General features: G+C 47.1%; 1 protein-coding gene across 2 annotated transcripts in view; it reads right to left on the minus strand.

Annotated features, from left to right (window-relative positions):
• FBXW9 (F-box and WD repeat domain containing 9) overlaps positions 1-16,910 on the minus strand; it is a 128,404-nt gene that overhangs the window by 37,303 nt on the left and 74,191 nt on the right. For both annotated transcript variants that reach the window (XM_085654456.1, XM_085654455.1), the window contains exons 7-8: positions 14,444-14,592; positions 13,546-13,659 (exon numbers count right to left, since the gene is read on the minus strand). In XM_085654456.1, coding sequence (XP_085510582.1) covers positions 13,546-13,659; positions 14,444-14,592 — 263 coding nt within the window. The remainder of the gene's footprint in view (positions 1-13,545; positions 13,660-14,443; positions 14,593-16,910) is intronic.

The following is a 16,910-nucleotide window of genomic DNA, read 5'->3' on the forward strand; positions in this document are numbered from 1 at the left end:
CACCAAAAAAGGCAGGAACCACTGAATGGCATATCTAGCAAAGCCACCTTCAAGTCGGCCCTCAAAAACTACCACCAACACCTCAAAGCTGTGAAAAAGGAGGCCCTGACGCACCAGATCGAGACCAGCACCAACCAAACCAAGGAACTCTTCACCATTGTCAGAGAGTTCAGCTGCCCGTCAGCCACCCTAATCTCGATCCCCTCCTCAGAGGAACTCTGCGACGCCCTCGCCGACCACTTCCACAACAAGATAGCAATCATATACAGAAACTTCGATCCCCAATCCATCGACCACTGCTGCGGAGCACCCGCACACCACATGGGAGCAGCTCAGTACATTCAACACAAAAACTCAAATGAACTCTATCCACTTAGGAGCACCCATTGACCAATGCCCCACCAACTTTTCAACCTCAGAAGAGACGAAATCAGCCGCTAGCTCACCACCATCCTCAACACTTCCATCGCCACAGCCATGTTTCCCGACACCTGGAAACATGCAGAGGTCAGACCTCCTCCTCAAGAAACACTCTGCAGACCCCAGCGAGCTCAAGAACTACTGTCCCATCTCACTGCTCCTGTTTCCTGCCAAAGTCCTGAAGAAGGCCATTAACCTTCAACTCACCGCACATCTGGAGAGAAACAACCTGTTGGATCCTTCCCAATCAGGATTCAGAGCCAATCACAGCACAGAGACAGCCCTGATCGCTGCAAGAGACAAAATCCTCACTGTTGGACTTGGCCCTTTTTGCAGCGTCATCCCTAAACTTTTTGGCTTTCTCCTAGCCTTTTTTCCAACATGGTGGTAGTGATTTTAGGACTCTAGGCACTTTACTGCTGCTGTCCAGTGTAAAGTGAGTGTGTGCTGTGTGTTACATTTGGTGAGATTGGCCTGCCCTTCCATAGGAATGCATTGAGGGGTTCCCTGATGAGTGTGTTAGTGGTAATTCCTGTTATGAGAGGAGCAGTGTGGTCAAGTTTAGTATAGTTGGAATTGTAGTAATAAATGCTGTGCAATGGTGTGTGCAGATTTATTATGGTTATTTTAGAAATGCCAATTTTAGAAGTTGGCATTTCTGTGTGCTATGTGTCTGCCTGCCTGATGTGAATTGCATGTCTGGCTTGTGAGGGACAGGGGCTGGGAGGTGTGTGTGGCTCCAGGAGGGGCGGGTTAGTCAGCACTAGGCTGAAAGGGACATCTGTGCTGGGAGTAGTGGGAGGAGTAATCCCCTGACTCTGAATAGGACTGTGCCCAGCCTGTACAATGCTGGCTCCGCCCCCTGTGGTGCGTCTGATCACCTAGCCCCCACCTGACAAAGGGGAAGAGGTGCTTGGAAAACAAAGTTCTCCAAATCTCCCCTGAACTAGTTGCATCTGGTTCCCCCAAAGCCCTGTGCTGCAGACAAAGAGAAAATGTGTATAAATACTGGGGCTGTGACCCCATGAAAATGTTGTGCTTGTTCTTGTGCTGGGGGCTCGCTGCTGCTGGGCCCCAGGAGGAACCGCCACGAGGGACTGCCTCCCTGCTGGAGGGCCCCGTGAGCTGGCCTGCCTGGGCCCAGCCTTATACCCCTAGAACTTTGCCTTGGACCTGTGGGGGCCTTAGCGTCTCGTGGGCGCCCTATTCACCTTTCCAGGAACGTTGGTGGCCGCAGCGCGTGGCTGTGAGGGAACCCCGGCGTGTGGGATTCCCCCTGCGCTGTTTGTTGGAGCAGGAGCCCACCCCGCATTGGTGAATTTCGAGCGGGTACCCACCCTGCAATTGCTTATATTTACAGCGGGTGCCCACCCTGCTTTTGGTCTTTAATTACAGCGGGAGCCCACCCCGCGTTTCAATGGAAGAGCGGATGCCCACCCCGCAATTGCTTTTATTCAAAGCAGGTGCCAACCCCGCCGAGTAAAGAAGCCGCAGAATCTGGCGAAAACCGGAAGTCAAGCGCGTCCGCCTGACTCTGGGCGGAGTGGCGGCAGAGCGGTAGTGCCGGCGGGAGGACGGGAGCCTACCATGCCTCCGTGAGTTCCGTGAGCTCCAGCGGCAGGAACTCAGGTGAGCTGGTGTGCTGGAAGACGGGGCTCCCGTGACTGGAGTAGAGCCTCACAGGCAGCCCAGAGACCAGAGGAGACCGGGAGAAGGGAAGAAAGGCCCCCGGGAGTGGGGCCGATCAAGGCACACTGCCGGTGCCCTTCCCCAGCCCTGCGGAGTCCAGAGGAGATCCCCGGTGAAAGGGGGCTCCACAAAGCCTTCCGGGTGCCAGAAGTGGCACCAGAGGAGAGCGGATGTGTCCACCAGAGAGCAAGTTGAGTGAGGGCTTTGCTTTGCACACCGTCGGTGCCTGGTTTTCTGAGGGGTCCCGCAGGAGAGCGGGCCGCTCCAACGTTGGGGGCATTTGTTTTCAAGAGTCCCGGAGTGGGGCTCAGGCGGCACAGTGGTGCCAGGCCTTTTTCCCAGCTACACCACACCAGCGCGGTCAGCTGCAACAGCGGGCACATTTGTTTGTAGAGTCCAAGTGGGGACTCCGGAGGCACAGTGGTGCCAGTGCTTGTTTATTTTCCACAGCTGCACCACACCAGCACGGGCAGCTGCAACTTGGGGCACATTTGTTTTGTAAAGTCCCAGTGGGGACCTAGGAGTCACAGTAGTGCCAGCGCCATTCCCTTCTTTGAGGGGGGGGCATTTTGGAGACAGGGGTGAGTTGCACCCCACGCCCCAGCGAAATTGCGCACTTTGATTTTGCTGCATTGGCAGCCAAGCCCTGACATTCTGGACACAAGGGCATTGGGCCCCAGAGAGAAGGCCAGTTAGCCAGGGGGTCAGTGGTAGGTTGGTAGGGCACAAGACCCTAATGTGATTTATGCACCACGATTTAGGCCTCTGATGTTTATGCTTATGAGGTTATTGCATAATGTGTTTATGCTGGTGAGGCCTAATGCGTAATGTGTCTATGCTAATGAGTTTTGGGCCTAATGTGTTTTACGCCTAAGGTGATGCTGATTGCATAATGAGATTTATGTTGCAGGATATAATACGGAGTACAGTATTTTGCCAGTAATTACTGGTTGTGTTCTACATTTACCATTTGTGCTTTGTGATGGTTCTGACAGTGGCCCAATTGGCCCGGTCATGTGTATATAATCCCCTGTAAATATTGCCTAGTGCCAGTTGGCACAGTGTATATTGTGTGGTTACTATTCTAAAGTGTTTTGGATAATACAAAGCCTATTTTTATATATAACCTTGTGTGGAGTTTCTTTTGTGGTGTGCCTAGTGTGTTGCTGCTCTGTGTGTGTTGCTCAAACGCTTTACACATTACCTCTGGGATAAGCCTGACTGCTTGTGCTAAGCTACCAAGGGGGTGAGCAGGGGTTATCTGCCTGGCTTTGGCGCAAGCCTTAGCCAAACAGAAATCAAATTTCTAGCACTCACCCTACTCCACAGAGTAGAATCAGCCTCCCCGATCCTGCTTGAACTCTCTGCAGCCTTCCACACCATCTGACACAACACATTCATTGACCAACTACACCAGATTGGAATCACAGATGATGCCTTTAAATGGATGGGCTCCTTTCTCACCGGGCGTACCCAGTGGATTCATCTCCCTCCCTCCCTTCACCTCTCAACCCAAGCACACCATCTGTGGCGTCCCTCAAGGATCATCCCTCAGTCTAACCCTCTTCAACATCTACATGTCATCACTCGTGGACATCATCAGAACCCACACATCAACATAGTCTCCTACGTCGACAAAACACAGCTCCTCCTCTCGCTCTCAGCTGACCACACCACAACGAAGACCAACTTCACAACTGTATGAAAAAAGTCTCAGTGTGGATGAAGAACTGCCTGAAGCTCAACATAGCCAAAACTGAAGTACTGATCTTCGGCAGACATACCTCCCTCTGGAACGACTCTCGTGGCCATCAGAACTCGGACCTGCCCCCACCCTGAAAGATCAGGACTGCACCCTCCGCATCATCCCGGACAGCGAACTCTCCATGTAACATCAGGTCAACGCTGTCTCTTCAGCCTGCTTCCACATTCTCCACATGTTCCGCAAAGTCTTCAAGTGGATCCCCATCAGCACCAGGAAAACTGACGCGGGTCCTCATCACCAACTGGCTGGACTACGGCAATGCACTTTAAAGAGGCACCTCCGCCGAACTTCTGAGAAGACTCTAGATGATCTAGAACGCAGCAGCCAGACTGATCCTCAACCTGCCTAAGTGGACCCACATCACAACACACCTGAAAGACCTCCACTGGTTCCCCATCTAGAAAGATGCAAATTCAAGCTCCTGACCTATGCCTACAAAGCCCATCACAACCAAGAACCCGCCTACATGAACCACCTTACTCCCAGGAACCTCCACTTACCTCACCCAGATACCACACATCCACCACTTCCGCACAGGAGGACACTCCTTCACCCACCTTGCAGCCAAGTCCTAAACACCCAACGCCTCCACCTCCGCACTTCACCCTCGCTGACCCACTTCAGGAAAGGACTCAAGACCTGGCTCTTTGACTGACACCGCAGCACTAGCCCTACTTAGTAGAGGACTTTCCTTTGTCATCACGGAAAAACCGAACTGGTTTGACATCCACACCGAAATTCTCCAATTCTTTAGGAAAGTAAGACTCAATGTATTTTTCCAAGATAAAGAGACAACCACTAGAAATGATATCACAGGACTACGACCCAAATCCACATTCAACCCACCCACTGGTTCGATGCCCCCGGAAGTTATTGCCTTCGAACATCTCGTACTTAAAGACTTCAACAACATAAAAACTAACTACAGGTTCACTCCCTTCAATGTTAGCCTTGAAGAAAGACACAGTCTCAACGCTCTGAAAAACCTAGATGACGTGGTGATAAAACCCTGTGACAAGGGAGGTGGGATCGTCCTACAGGACAAAACCGCCTACGACAATGAAATCCAACGCCAACTCAGGAACACGTCACATTATGAACGCCTTATGCGCAATCCTCTTCAAGACATCAGTGACCTCATCCTCACTACTACCAAAATGGCTCTAGAAGAAGGCTACATCAGCAAACACGAATTTTCCTTCCTAAACAATAAAAACCCTAGGACTCCTGTCCTATATACTCTTCCCAAGATCCATAAGAATCTGGAAACTCCACCAGGCAGACCCATCCTCTCTGGCTGCGGTTCCATTCTAGAACCCTTAGGGAGCTACATTGACTTTTTTATAAAGGATATGGTACAAGACACCGCCACCTATGTTAAGGACACCACTCACTTTATCAATCTAATTGAATCCCAGCCTTTTGACCCCCAAACTGAACTCCTGGTCACTCTGGACATCGAGTCGCTATACACCAACATTCCCCAAGACAAAGGCATAGAAGTTATCACTAAACACCTCAATCTACGCCCAGCACCTCATCGGGTCCCTACAGAATTCATCACCTCACTTCTGAAAATAGCCCTCACAAGAAACTATTTTATGTTTGAAGACCAGTATTACAGGCAATGTAAAGGCACTTCAATGGGGGCCATTTTCGCTCCTAATTTTGCCATACTCTTTGTTGATGATATTGAAAACAAGTTCATCCTCAACAATAACAACCCCTTCTTTAACAAAATTCGCGTATGGCGAAGGTACATAGATGACGTCTTCATGATTTGGTCAGGCACTGAAACTGAACTCCAACTATTTAGTGCATGGCTCAATAACACCCAGCCGGACCTAAAATTTACCTACAATTTCAATAAAAACAAAATTGACTACCTAGACGTCACGGTCAAAACGTCCGAAGGTGAACTCTACACTACCCTCTTAAACCTACAGAGCGCAACACCCTCCTACAGTACGATAGCTGTCATCCAAGGGCACTGAGAGATGGCCTACCCTACGGTCAATTCCTCCGCATCCGCAGAAATTGCAAGTTCAAAGAGGATTTCTTCCAAGAGGCTGAAATCCTATGCAAAAAACTGACCGATCGGGGTTACCCTAGACGTCTAGTAAAGAGGTCAATGAAACGAGCATGGTACTCACATCGTGAATTCCTGCTGCAACCCAAAGAAAAGACATCCCTCAACAAAATCACATGCGTCACTACCTTCTGTCCGGTTAGCAATAAACTAACCAAAATGATAAAGAAACACTGGTCAGTACTAGGCCCATTGGAACTCAATACAGGCACTCCACTTTTTGCCTTCAAGAGAGGACGTAATATTAAGGACCACCTAGTTAGAGCCCAGAAACCAGTGCACAAGGACAATACACTTCATTCTTTCCTTGGCCTCCCTCCTCTACAAGGCCACTACAAATGTAACAACTGTCTGTCGTGTGATTCCACCTGTAACACCCAGTCTTTTGAATATAATGGCACCAGTCACACTTTACAATTTTTCTCTAATTGTAACTCACAAAATGTGATCTACTGTATAAAATGTCCCTGCCAACTACTCTATATCGGGCAAACCACGCAGAAAATCAAGACCAGGATCTCGCAACATAGGAGCAGGATCCGCTGCAAAATACAAACAGCACCACTTGTGGAACATTTTCTGGCCAAAGGACACTCTGAATCTGACTTCACATGGCAAGTGATTGACAGCTTACAACACAACCACAGAGGAGGAAATCAACAGCAAATCCTTAACCGCATGGAATGTAAATGGATTTTTAAATGCCGCTCCATTGAACAAGGACTTAACACTTTGGACGAATACAGAACCATTCTGTAACCACCTACTGTGTTCAAACATGCTTTTGACTCCTGTAAAAATCCAGTCTCTTCTTGCCAACCCTGAGACTTCTGTACTTGTGTATGTAAAGCAACCTCTCTGTTCCCTACTGTACTAATTGTATATAGTTGAATATAGTTGAATGTAGACTAAGCGGGCAAGTATTTGAACACCTACGCCGTTTTTACGATATTAATGCTGCATTTTAAGTCACTGCTCCACCCAACACACATCCCCCTTGGCCCGTTAGTATTTACCCCAGACTTATGTCTTCTCAACATGGGTTGCCCCACGCTATGGAATCATACTCCACGACATTAACTAGTAACTCCAGCAGTCCCATTCATGCTAGCGTTTTATTTGCGTACAGGCACCCATTGAGCCTACTACCCTTGTTGGGTCCTCACACCCTGCGATCAGCGCAGCTGCGGACGCCTTGAGTAACCAATGGCAACCGTGCCCCTTAAAAACCTCCCCCCTCCCACCACCTGACCAGTCGCTGCGCGTAACCACACGCACACAGGATTCGCTCCACTCCCCGTGACCCCCATTGATTGCACCGAGTGCCGTTTGGATTAAGTAAGTACTTTTCTAACTACACCCCCTCCCTACACTTGCTCGCGGCCCTATTATCCGCCTGAAGGTAACCTCCCGCATCCTCCCCTACAGATTATATTCCTCGGCAACGAAATAACTCGCCTAAACTCGCAGAGCAGGCATGATTACAATCTTAACTCAAGTAAGTGTCTTCGTTCTAAAAGTTTGACACCGGCCCGTAACTACATGTACACACCCCCTTAACAACCCCCCTTTCCTTCAGGCAACTTCCTCCTGATACCTGCTTGAATATGTTTCGGCACTGACACCGCGCTTCCATTCATTGAGAAGTCTGGACCCATTCTATCACTCCAGTAAGTGTCTATACTACCCTGACACCACGCGGTATTCTTACTTCAATCACCAAGTGCCTTGTCCAGCTGTAACCAATAGTCACCCCATTTTTCTAGACTAATGCTTTAAAATCAAGACGTCCACTCCCGCGACGAACTCGTTTTTCGCTGACGACTACCCATTCACTCTACCGCTCATATACTCAGTAAGTGTTTCACTTCATGCGCGCGTTAAGATGCCCCCATCTCCGCCCCTAGCGCTAATAGTTACTTCGTCACTTTGAGCTCGGAGTTCCTCACATCCTATTCATGTAATTGCGCATTCCTTCAAGGCAATTAAACTGCTCAGTTCCATTACCCTGCTGACTCTGCCAGGTTACCGTTTTTTCATTTTTTGTGTAATTGCATCACTTTTTTGGAGAACACTATGTAACGCTCATTAATTGCTTGTGATTTTTGTTAAAGTCCAGGGACTAATTTATGTTTTGATTATTTGTTATTGATTTGTTTTTTCTGTAATTTTCTCACCTTTAGAGTTCATATGCTCACATTTTGTCCTGATGATGAACTCAAATAACTGAGTTCGAAACGCCGTCGACCCTATGCAACTCGAACCTATTTTGTACTAATTTAATTTTAAAATGGTTCTAAATTGTTGCCAATGCGATGTTCTCTTTTAAAGACCCCACCCTCACCTGCATGTCACGCTTTCTTGTCACTAAATATGTGAGCACTTTGAATTCAATCTTTATTCAATAAATAAGTGTCATACACTGACCCCCCTTGTCCCTTGTTCCTCTATATTAAGTATCATTCTCCAATTGTGAGTCCTTGTACCTATACCAAATCATTTCGCCCTCCTAAGGGCTTGTTCATGTCACTGGACCTTCTCAGGCCAACCCGAACCATTGTTCTTTTCCACAATGACACCGCAGCACAGCACCTGCATATCCTCTCGGGTGATTAGCAGTGCTATGCTATGATGATTTTTGAGCACGTTGGAAAAGCATTTTTAAAACAGTGTATTGCATTTTGTGTACTGACCTGTTTTTCGCTACCTCGTGACCCCGTTCCGTCCCGGCTTTGTGCCGTTTGTGCAGAGGGTCAGTTCGAGGAATCTCACTCCCTGCTCGCAAAACCACTTCCGCCCTGCACGTCATCTTCGCAGGTTAGCGTTCTAGTGCTGCCGAGCCTGAGGAGTATTTAGACTCCGTTTGCAGTTCCCTGCCCATTGACTAACGCGGCGACCTAGGCTGCGTGTTGTTTGTCGATGTGGACTCTGCTTATGCAAATTGTACTCTGCTGATGATTTTAATGAGCACGTTGGAAAAGCATTTTTAAAACAGTGTATTGCATTTTGTGTACTGACCTGTTTTTCGCTACCTCGTGACCCCGTTCCGTCCCGGCTTTGTGCCGTTTGTGCGGAGGGTCAGTTCGAGGAATCTCACTCCCTGCTCGCAAAACCACTTCCGCCCTGCACGTCATCTTCGCAGGTTAGCGTTCTAGTGCTGCCGAGCCTGAGGAGTATTTAGACTCCGTTTGCAGTTCCCTGCCCATTGACTAACGCGGCGACCTAGGCTGCGTGTTGTTTGTCGATGTGGACTCTGCTTATGCAAATTGTACTCTGCTGATGATTTTAATGAGCACGTTGGAAAAGCATTTTTAAAACAGTGTATTGCATTTTGTGTACTGACCTGTTTTTCGCTACCTCGTGACCCCGTTCCGTCCCGGCTTTGTGCCGTTTGTGCGGAGGGTCAGTTCGAGGAATCTCACTCCCTGCTCGCAAAACCACTTCCGCCCTGCACGTCATCTTCGCAGGTTAGCGTTCTAGTGCTGCCGAGCCTGAGGAGTATTTAGACTCCGTTTGCAGTTCCCTGCCCATTGACTAACGCGGCGACCTAGGCTGCGTGTTGTTTGTCGATGTGGACTCTGCTTATGCAAATTGTACTCTGCTGATGATTTTAATGAGCACGTTGGAAAAGCATTTTTAAAACAGTGTATTGCATTTTGTGTACTGACCTGTTTTTCGCTACCTCGTGACCCCGTTCCGTCCCGGCTTTGTGCCGTTTGTGCGGAGGGTCAGTTCGAGGAATCTCACTCCCTGCTCGCAAAACCACTTCCGCCCTGCACGTCATCTTCGCAGGTTAGCGGTCTAGTTTTCCCTCGCCTCAAGTATATAATGGCAATATGGCGGAAGCGCAGCGGACGAGCGCAGCGGACGAGCGCAGCGGGAGCGCCGTCTTCGCGCCGAAGTCGCGCACAAGTCAAGCCCGTCTGCGCCCGTCCGCGGCCGACCAGGCCCATGGCCCTGCCATAATGCCCAATCTGTGACTTATTCCTCCTCCGATCTCATGAGTTTCAAATCCTCAGGACCCATTCCCGCCCGTGCTGTCAGAGCGGCTCAGGCATGTGGCATTTTTGTTCCGTCTGACTTCTCGGCATCTGATTCTTTGTACGACCCTTCCCCCCCACCGCCGCAGACCTCCACCTCCTTACTAATTTACTATCTAAACACCCGTTCCCTTATCCGCCATCAGCTTGAGATATTTCAATTACTGCATCAAAGCACCATAGATATCCTTCTCTTAGCAGAGACCTGGATCACTGAAGATTCAGCCCCGGACATTCTTGCAGCAATCCCTATGGGATACTATATTATGCACACAAACCGGCCTGCGGGGAAGACAGGTGGTGGAGTGGCGGCCATCATCCGCTCGGCACATACTTTCTCCGAGGTCACGGCGACTGCTATCCCTAAAACAGATCACTTGGCATTAAAATTCACTTCCCCTAAGTCGTCTTTTACCTGTGTTCTTGTATATCGACCTCCCGATTATATGCCTCTCTTTCCCAAACTCTTTAGTGATTCTGTTGCCCAATTAGCAATTAACCACGCCAACCTTGTGGTGATTGGTGATTTTAATTATTGGCCTTCTGATGTTCATGAAAGCCAACTGTCGGTCGAATTCACTGACCTTTTAAAAGGCATGAATCTCTCCCAACACATTCATACCCCCACTCATCAAAAAGGCCATATCCTCGACCAAGTCTGGACATCCGACCTTGACATTTCATCTCCTTTAGTCTTCCCTTGCTCCTGGTCTGATCACTACTTCATCTCCTTCTACCTTCATTTGCACATACTGTGTCCTCCCCCTCGCATTAAGAATCTTATGGCCCGAAATTGGAAAAGAGCCAACCTGTCTGAATTTTATGACACTCTAGTCTCTACTGCTCCCACATCGCTGACCTCTCTGGAGGGACAAGCAGACAATCTTGATGAATGGTTACGACAGGCCAGTGACAAAGTAGCCCCTCTAAACAAGATCAAAACTAAGCGCCCCCACGACGCACAACGATGGTTTACGGACCAACTTAAAGCAGACAAACTCGCTTTGCGGCAAGCTGAACGCCGCTGGCGCCGCCACTATGACCCACAGCTAAAACTTGTTTATACTGGGGCTTTAAAATCCTATAAACAATCGATCCTAACAGCCAAGACGGCATACTTCTCACAACTAATCCTGGACTCCAATAACAAATCGAAAGACATTTTCTCAATTGTAAATGAGCTTTCCCTGCCGGACAGGGTCACCCCTCAGCCCCAGCCAACCCAAACCCTCTGTGATTCGTTAAACTCCTATTTCATAGAGAAAATAACAATCATCAGGAACAATATCCCGAACCCGGCATCTTCTATTTCTCCACTTCTCCCTCCCAGAAACACTAGTACTCTGTCGGAGTTTCCACCTATCTCTCTCCAAGAATTCGCCTCACTCCTTCTCAAAGTCAAGTCAGGTTCCCCCAATGATTGTTGCCCCCCGCAGATTTTGAGAGAGGCCTTCCTTGCATGTCCAGGCCCCCCCCTGGCTCTGCTCAACAACTCTCTTGCAATGGGGGAGGTCCCTCTCTCCTTCAAGCAAGCTGCCATCCTACCTATCCTGAAGAAAGCCAACGTAGATCCTACCATACTCAGCAACTACAGACCTATTTCCCTCCTCCCCTACCTAGGAAAGATCCTGGAGACCTACGTTACCCGCTGCTTGAGCTCTTTTATAGAGAAATCCTCCTATCTGGATCCTCAGCAAGCGGGTTTCAGACCCCTCCATTCCACCGAGGCGGTCACAGTAGCAGTCTTGGACACCCTTAGGAAGGGCGCTGACAATAACATCCCTCAGGCCCTTGTCCTACTAGATCTCTCGGCGGCATTCGACACGGTCGATCATACCACCCTGATCGACCGTGTCTACAATGCCGGCATTCAGGGAGTGGCCCTCGACTGGCTGCGATCTTTCCTCCACCAGCGATCACAGTCTGTCCATCTCTCCACTCTGTCCGCACCCTACACATCCCTTTCTTGCGGAGTCCCTCAGGGCTCTGCACTATCCCCGCTTCTTTTTAATTTGTATCTCCAACCCCTATTAGCCTCCCTTCGCAACTCCCAGGTCACAATCTTTAACTATGCGGACGACCTCCAGTTAATTTTTCCTATAGATTCCCTTCCTTCTTCCCGCGTTAATTTCCAGACCACCATGTTGACCATTGCGGAGTGGATGTTTCACAGCCACTTAAAACTGAACCCTACCAAAACTGAGCTCGTCTTGGTAGGAGGTCCCAATCACCCATGGAATTCCACCTACTGGCCAACATCTCTGGGGACAGCACCCACTCCCGTGCGCTCAGTCAAAAGCCTAGGGGTGATCATATCTGAAGATCTCTCGATGAAACCGCAAATCAACTCGGTCACTTCAGCCTGCTTTTTCCACCTCAGGCGGATCCGTAAGATCAGCAGGTTTCTTACCAAAGACGCCCTGACCCAAGTTGTTATTGCACTCATCACCTCAAGGCTAGACTACGCCAACATGCTGTATGCGGGTATCCCGGCCTGTCTCCTTCACCGACTACAGCTGGTGCAGAATCAAGCAGCTCGCCTGGTTTTCCACCAGCCCAAACATCAGCACGTCACTCCTCTCCTTCATAGTTTGCACTGGCTCCCTATCTCCAAACGTTGCATCCACAAACTGGCATGTTCTACTTTCAAGGCCCTCTCCAATGCCGCCCCTGCGTTCATCTCTTCGTGCTTGATCCGCTACACCCCTTCTAGGGCTCTCCGTTCAGCTTCTCTCAATCTTCTTGAGGTCCCCAAATTTAAAAGGAAAAAGCATGGTGGCTTGAGTTTTTCGGTTCAGGCTTCCTCTACCTGGAACTCTCTGCCACCCTCACTCCGTCTCTGCCCACAGTATGACTGTTTTCGCAGACTTTTAAAAACTCTGCTTTTCCATTCTGCGTTTGACTAAACCTCTCATCCTGGATCACGCCATCTGTCAATTTGAGCGCCAAGAAACCAATGGTGATAGCGCGCGTTACAAATACTTTTTAACATAACATAACATAACATACAAGATCCACCTGATTGATCAATTGATTACTCCCTGACGAGGACAGCGTGGAGTGTTATCACAGGACAGAATCAAACATATACAAATATGTCTTAGCTCTAACCCAATAGCAGTTGGTCAGCACATATCCCCACTAGATAGGAAGTCATGAGGTGCAAGGAGGCGGGGGGACATGAAATCAAAGTCCAAAAGAGTCAGGGGCAGAGTAGCTAGTACTGTACAGGGGACAGGAAATCACAGAGCAAGCAGTACATTATTAATTTGCTTTTTGCCTTTCCAAACACACCACAATTGAAAACAAAAATCCTAAAAGGCAGACTTTGGGCCAGAAACAAATTCCAGAAAAACAAGATAAGGGGAACCCATCTTTGGGAGTAGCTCAATTAACTACATTTGTTCGAAGAAATACACTTCTCCAAAATTAAATACCAAAGTGAGTGGCTCTTGGGAAAATATGTACATGACAGCTAGACTATTCTGTAAATAAATATGCAGGTGCTTAAGTCAGAATATCTATGAGGTGCCTATACAAACCCTGATTATCTGGAAGCTGCCCGCCCTGTTCTCAAAGACGTGGATAAGTCCGCGATTATCACCTGCCCAGATCTCTGGTGACTGGTAGGACATAGACAGCAGATAGGACTCCAGCTGAAAATTAAAGTCAGAAAGTAAGAAGGCTTGCATCAATATCGAGACCACGTTAGGCAAAAATGGCAGAACTTCCTCTTCATCGAGCAATTGATACATGAAATAATCCTGCAGACCTCTTGGTCAAAGCAGTTACCATATGTCAAACTATGAAGTAAAAACACACCCGCACATACATATAGAGTGAGAAATAAAACAGAACCTGACCCAAAGAAAAATTGACAACAACATTTTAGATTGTGGAAGGCACTCCAATGGGGAAACTGGCATGGGTAGTTTAATTAAAATCATAAACATTTTCTATCTCTGTATATGAGCCAGAACCCAGCAATGGCACATATTACTTCTGGCCTCCATCCATACATACGCACAAATGAGACACCCTAACAGCAAATACCTGGCGACACAATGGCAACTTATAGGCAGGTGTGGAATATTGTTAATACTTTTTATTTCAGTTACCAAGAGAAACAATACAATCAAAAAATAAATAATATAAGAGGAAGTTGTATACATATGTCAGCACAAAGGAGAAATCAAGTTTTTTAAGTCTGAAATGTAGAGTTCAGAATGGCCATTAGCACCACTTCGGTTTTTGATGAGTTAGACTCCTTAGTTTGAGCTGCAGGATTTTACTCTTATTCCATCTGCTCTTGCAGTATGAACAAGCACAACAGGTTAACCATGGGACATTAGTAAAATATAAAGAAGAGGCCTTAAAGACAATATTAAGGTTACAGAAACTCACCAAGCAACTGCTGAAAAAAGCAGGCCATTACTGTACCTGGAGCCGCTGCAGCACGCTGTTGGCCCGCCGATCAAAGACAACTAAGGTCCTGTCTTCACTGCTTGACAGGATGTAATATTCATCAGCTGACACGGAAAGCACAGCGCTGGAGTGGACCTTACGGCTTTTTACTAAAGGCTGGGTGGCTGCGTGAGAAAAGAATGGTCAAGTTATCTCTGTCTCACCAGCGCTTTATACACATCCATCACCTTTTACTTGTTCAATTACAGATTACATAGATTATACCTTCATGAATTATTAACACAGTTTTCACAATATAAATTGGAGGCAACAGTAAATCGCCTACAAAGTGGCCACAGTCCACAATGTTTTATATTTATATTAGCAACAAAATGAAAGTCAACCCAGGGGTCAAAGCAGGCTAAAACTGGTGCACTAATTAATGCACTAAATACCAATGATCACCTTGAAATACTATACTTAATCGAAACATGGATGGGATATCCCTTACCTACCATAACTCCAGAAAGCCCACTAGCCCACAAAGAATGGCTTTAAAAAATTGGCTGGCAGGACCCACCTTGGCACCAGGACTGACCTTCACTCCAAAAGCGCCCCACAGTCTGATGCCCGCCACCACTGGGGGCAGAAAGTCCACTAGAAAACATGGATATTATTTTTAAAAGATGTGTCTAGGAATCAGGCCTTACCCCCCACCCAAATGGCCTCTCAGTCGTGGGTTTACCTCCAATCTACCCCTCTTGAGGGGAAAAAATTCCACTAGACCCACCGAATATGTTTTCTTGTTTTTTAAGTAAGCCCAACTTTTAATCCTTAAAAGCCCCCACAGTCTTTTTCCTCATTTTGCCCGTGAGGGGGAGACTGGAGAATTTACCTCCATTCTGCCTTCCTGATCGTGGGCAGAGAGACCAGGGGATACAAGTGATAGATAAAAAAATGAATTACCCAGGACTGGTCATTATATAATCTTTTTACATTTCACGCAAACTGAAAGCACTAATGGTGACCAACCCATCTCAAGTTCCATTAAAACTTGAAATCGGAAAACAATAACTCCAAAGGCATCTAATGAGAAATTTGATGAAGTGGCCACACAAGGCATCCCATTGGAAACAAATAAGGTAAAACCCAAACACAATATCTACCCCTGATTTTCACAGACTCTCAAAGCCGAAGAGATAATGCTGAAACACTTTAAAGACCCTTGTGCAAAACTTATATTCCTATGGACAATCCTGAATTCACTAAATAAATGTATAGATATTACCAAATAATGAGATGAACAAACAATCCTCTCACTCAGTAAAGATACTCTTAGCAAAGAATTAATTGCAAGAATGATTCAAAACTTTAGAATTCCTGAGTATTACAGCTGCCGCCAGCAATGATATTGCCCACTCCCAAAAACTAGGACACTTTATGTACGTTCTTCCACGATAAAGTGAGTAAAATTAGGAATAACCTAATATCCAATATATCCATTCACAAGGAAAGTAGATAAGCAGTCATCTAACTTCTGTAGCAATTTCCTTTGCCACACCTCTATTGTTTGGGGATTATAGCTTCCATTAAACCCTCTGGTTCCATGCTTGATAAACTGAAAGAATAAAATCTTCTAACTAAATTATTACCTCTGCCATCACGAAAATTATTAATACATCACTAATGACCGGAGAGGCCCCCAAAATTTTAATCAGCAGATGTGCATCCTATACTGAAAAAACCTTCCCACAATGCTAAGGACCCTGCCAATTACCACCCCATATGGTTGCTACCTTAGTTGACAAAACTCCTAGAAAAGGTGGGCATCTATGGGAAAAAAGAAATGTATGATGTTACAATGCGAGCAAATACCACGCGGTAGGTTACAACACGGTCGTTACAAAGACCGCGTTGTTAACACGCATTGCTTTACATCTCATGTCGTTCCTACGACTTGTACTAGATGGCGCGCTGGACTTAGGAATAGTATAAATTACTATTCCCACTCCAGTTAGTGCAACAGCAGGGAATGTGTTGGTGTTGCACGCCACCTAGCGCAAGTCGTAGAAACGACTTGCAGTGTAAAGCCACGCATGATACAACGCGGTCGTTGTAACAACCGCATTGTTACCTACCTGCGTGGTAAAAGCAGCATTGTAAACGCTGTTTCTTTTTTTTTCTTTTTTTTCTTATCTTTATTCAGACCCCATCACATAATCATTTCTGTAATGTGCATATTAAACAAATATGCAAAAAGTGCATAAACTACATAACGTGTCGATTTTCAACTTTAAAACCCTCCCACCCCGTCCCTCCCATGGACCCAAGAGAGAATAAATCTGCTTAGTTTGATGCATACAAGGCAATACTTAATTCATAATCATTAAGGTTTCACTGAGTGGTTTGGCTGTACCAATTTAAATTAAATTATATCAAACTGAGGCATCATTAATCCAATTAGTTATTGGTCCCCACATTTCAAGCCCCCTTTTCTTTGCTT

Source organism: Triturus cristatus, chromosome 4_1 (assembly GCF_964204655.1).
Source record: "Triturus cristatus chromosome 4_1, aTriCri1.1, whole genome shotgun sequence".
In the NCBI taxonomy this organism is placed as follows: Eukaryota; Metazoa; Chordata; class Amphibia; order Caudata; family Salamandridae; genus Triturus; species Triturus cristatus.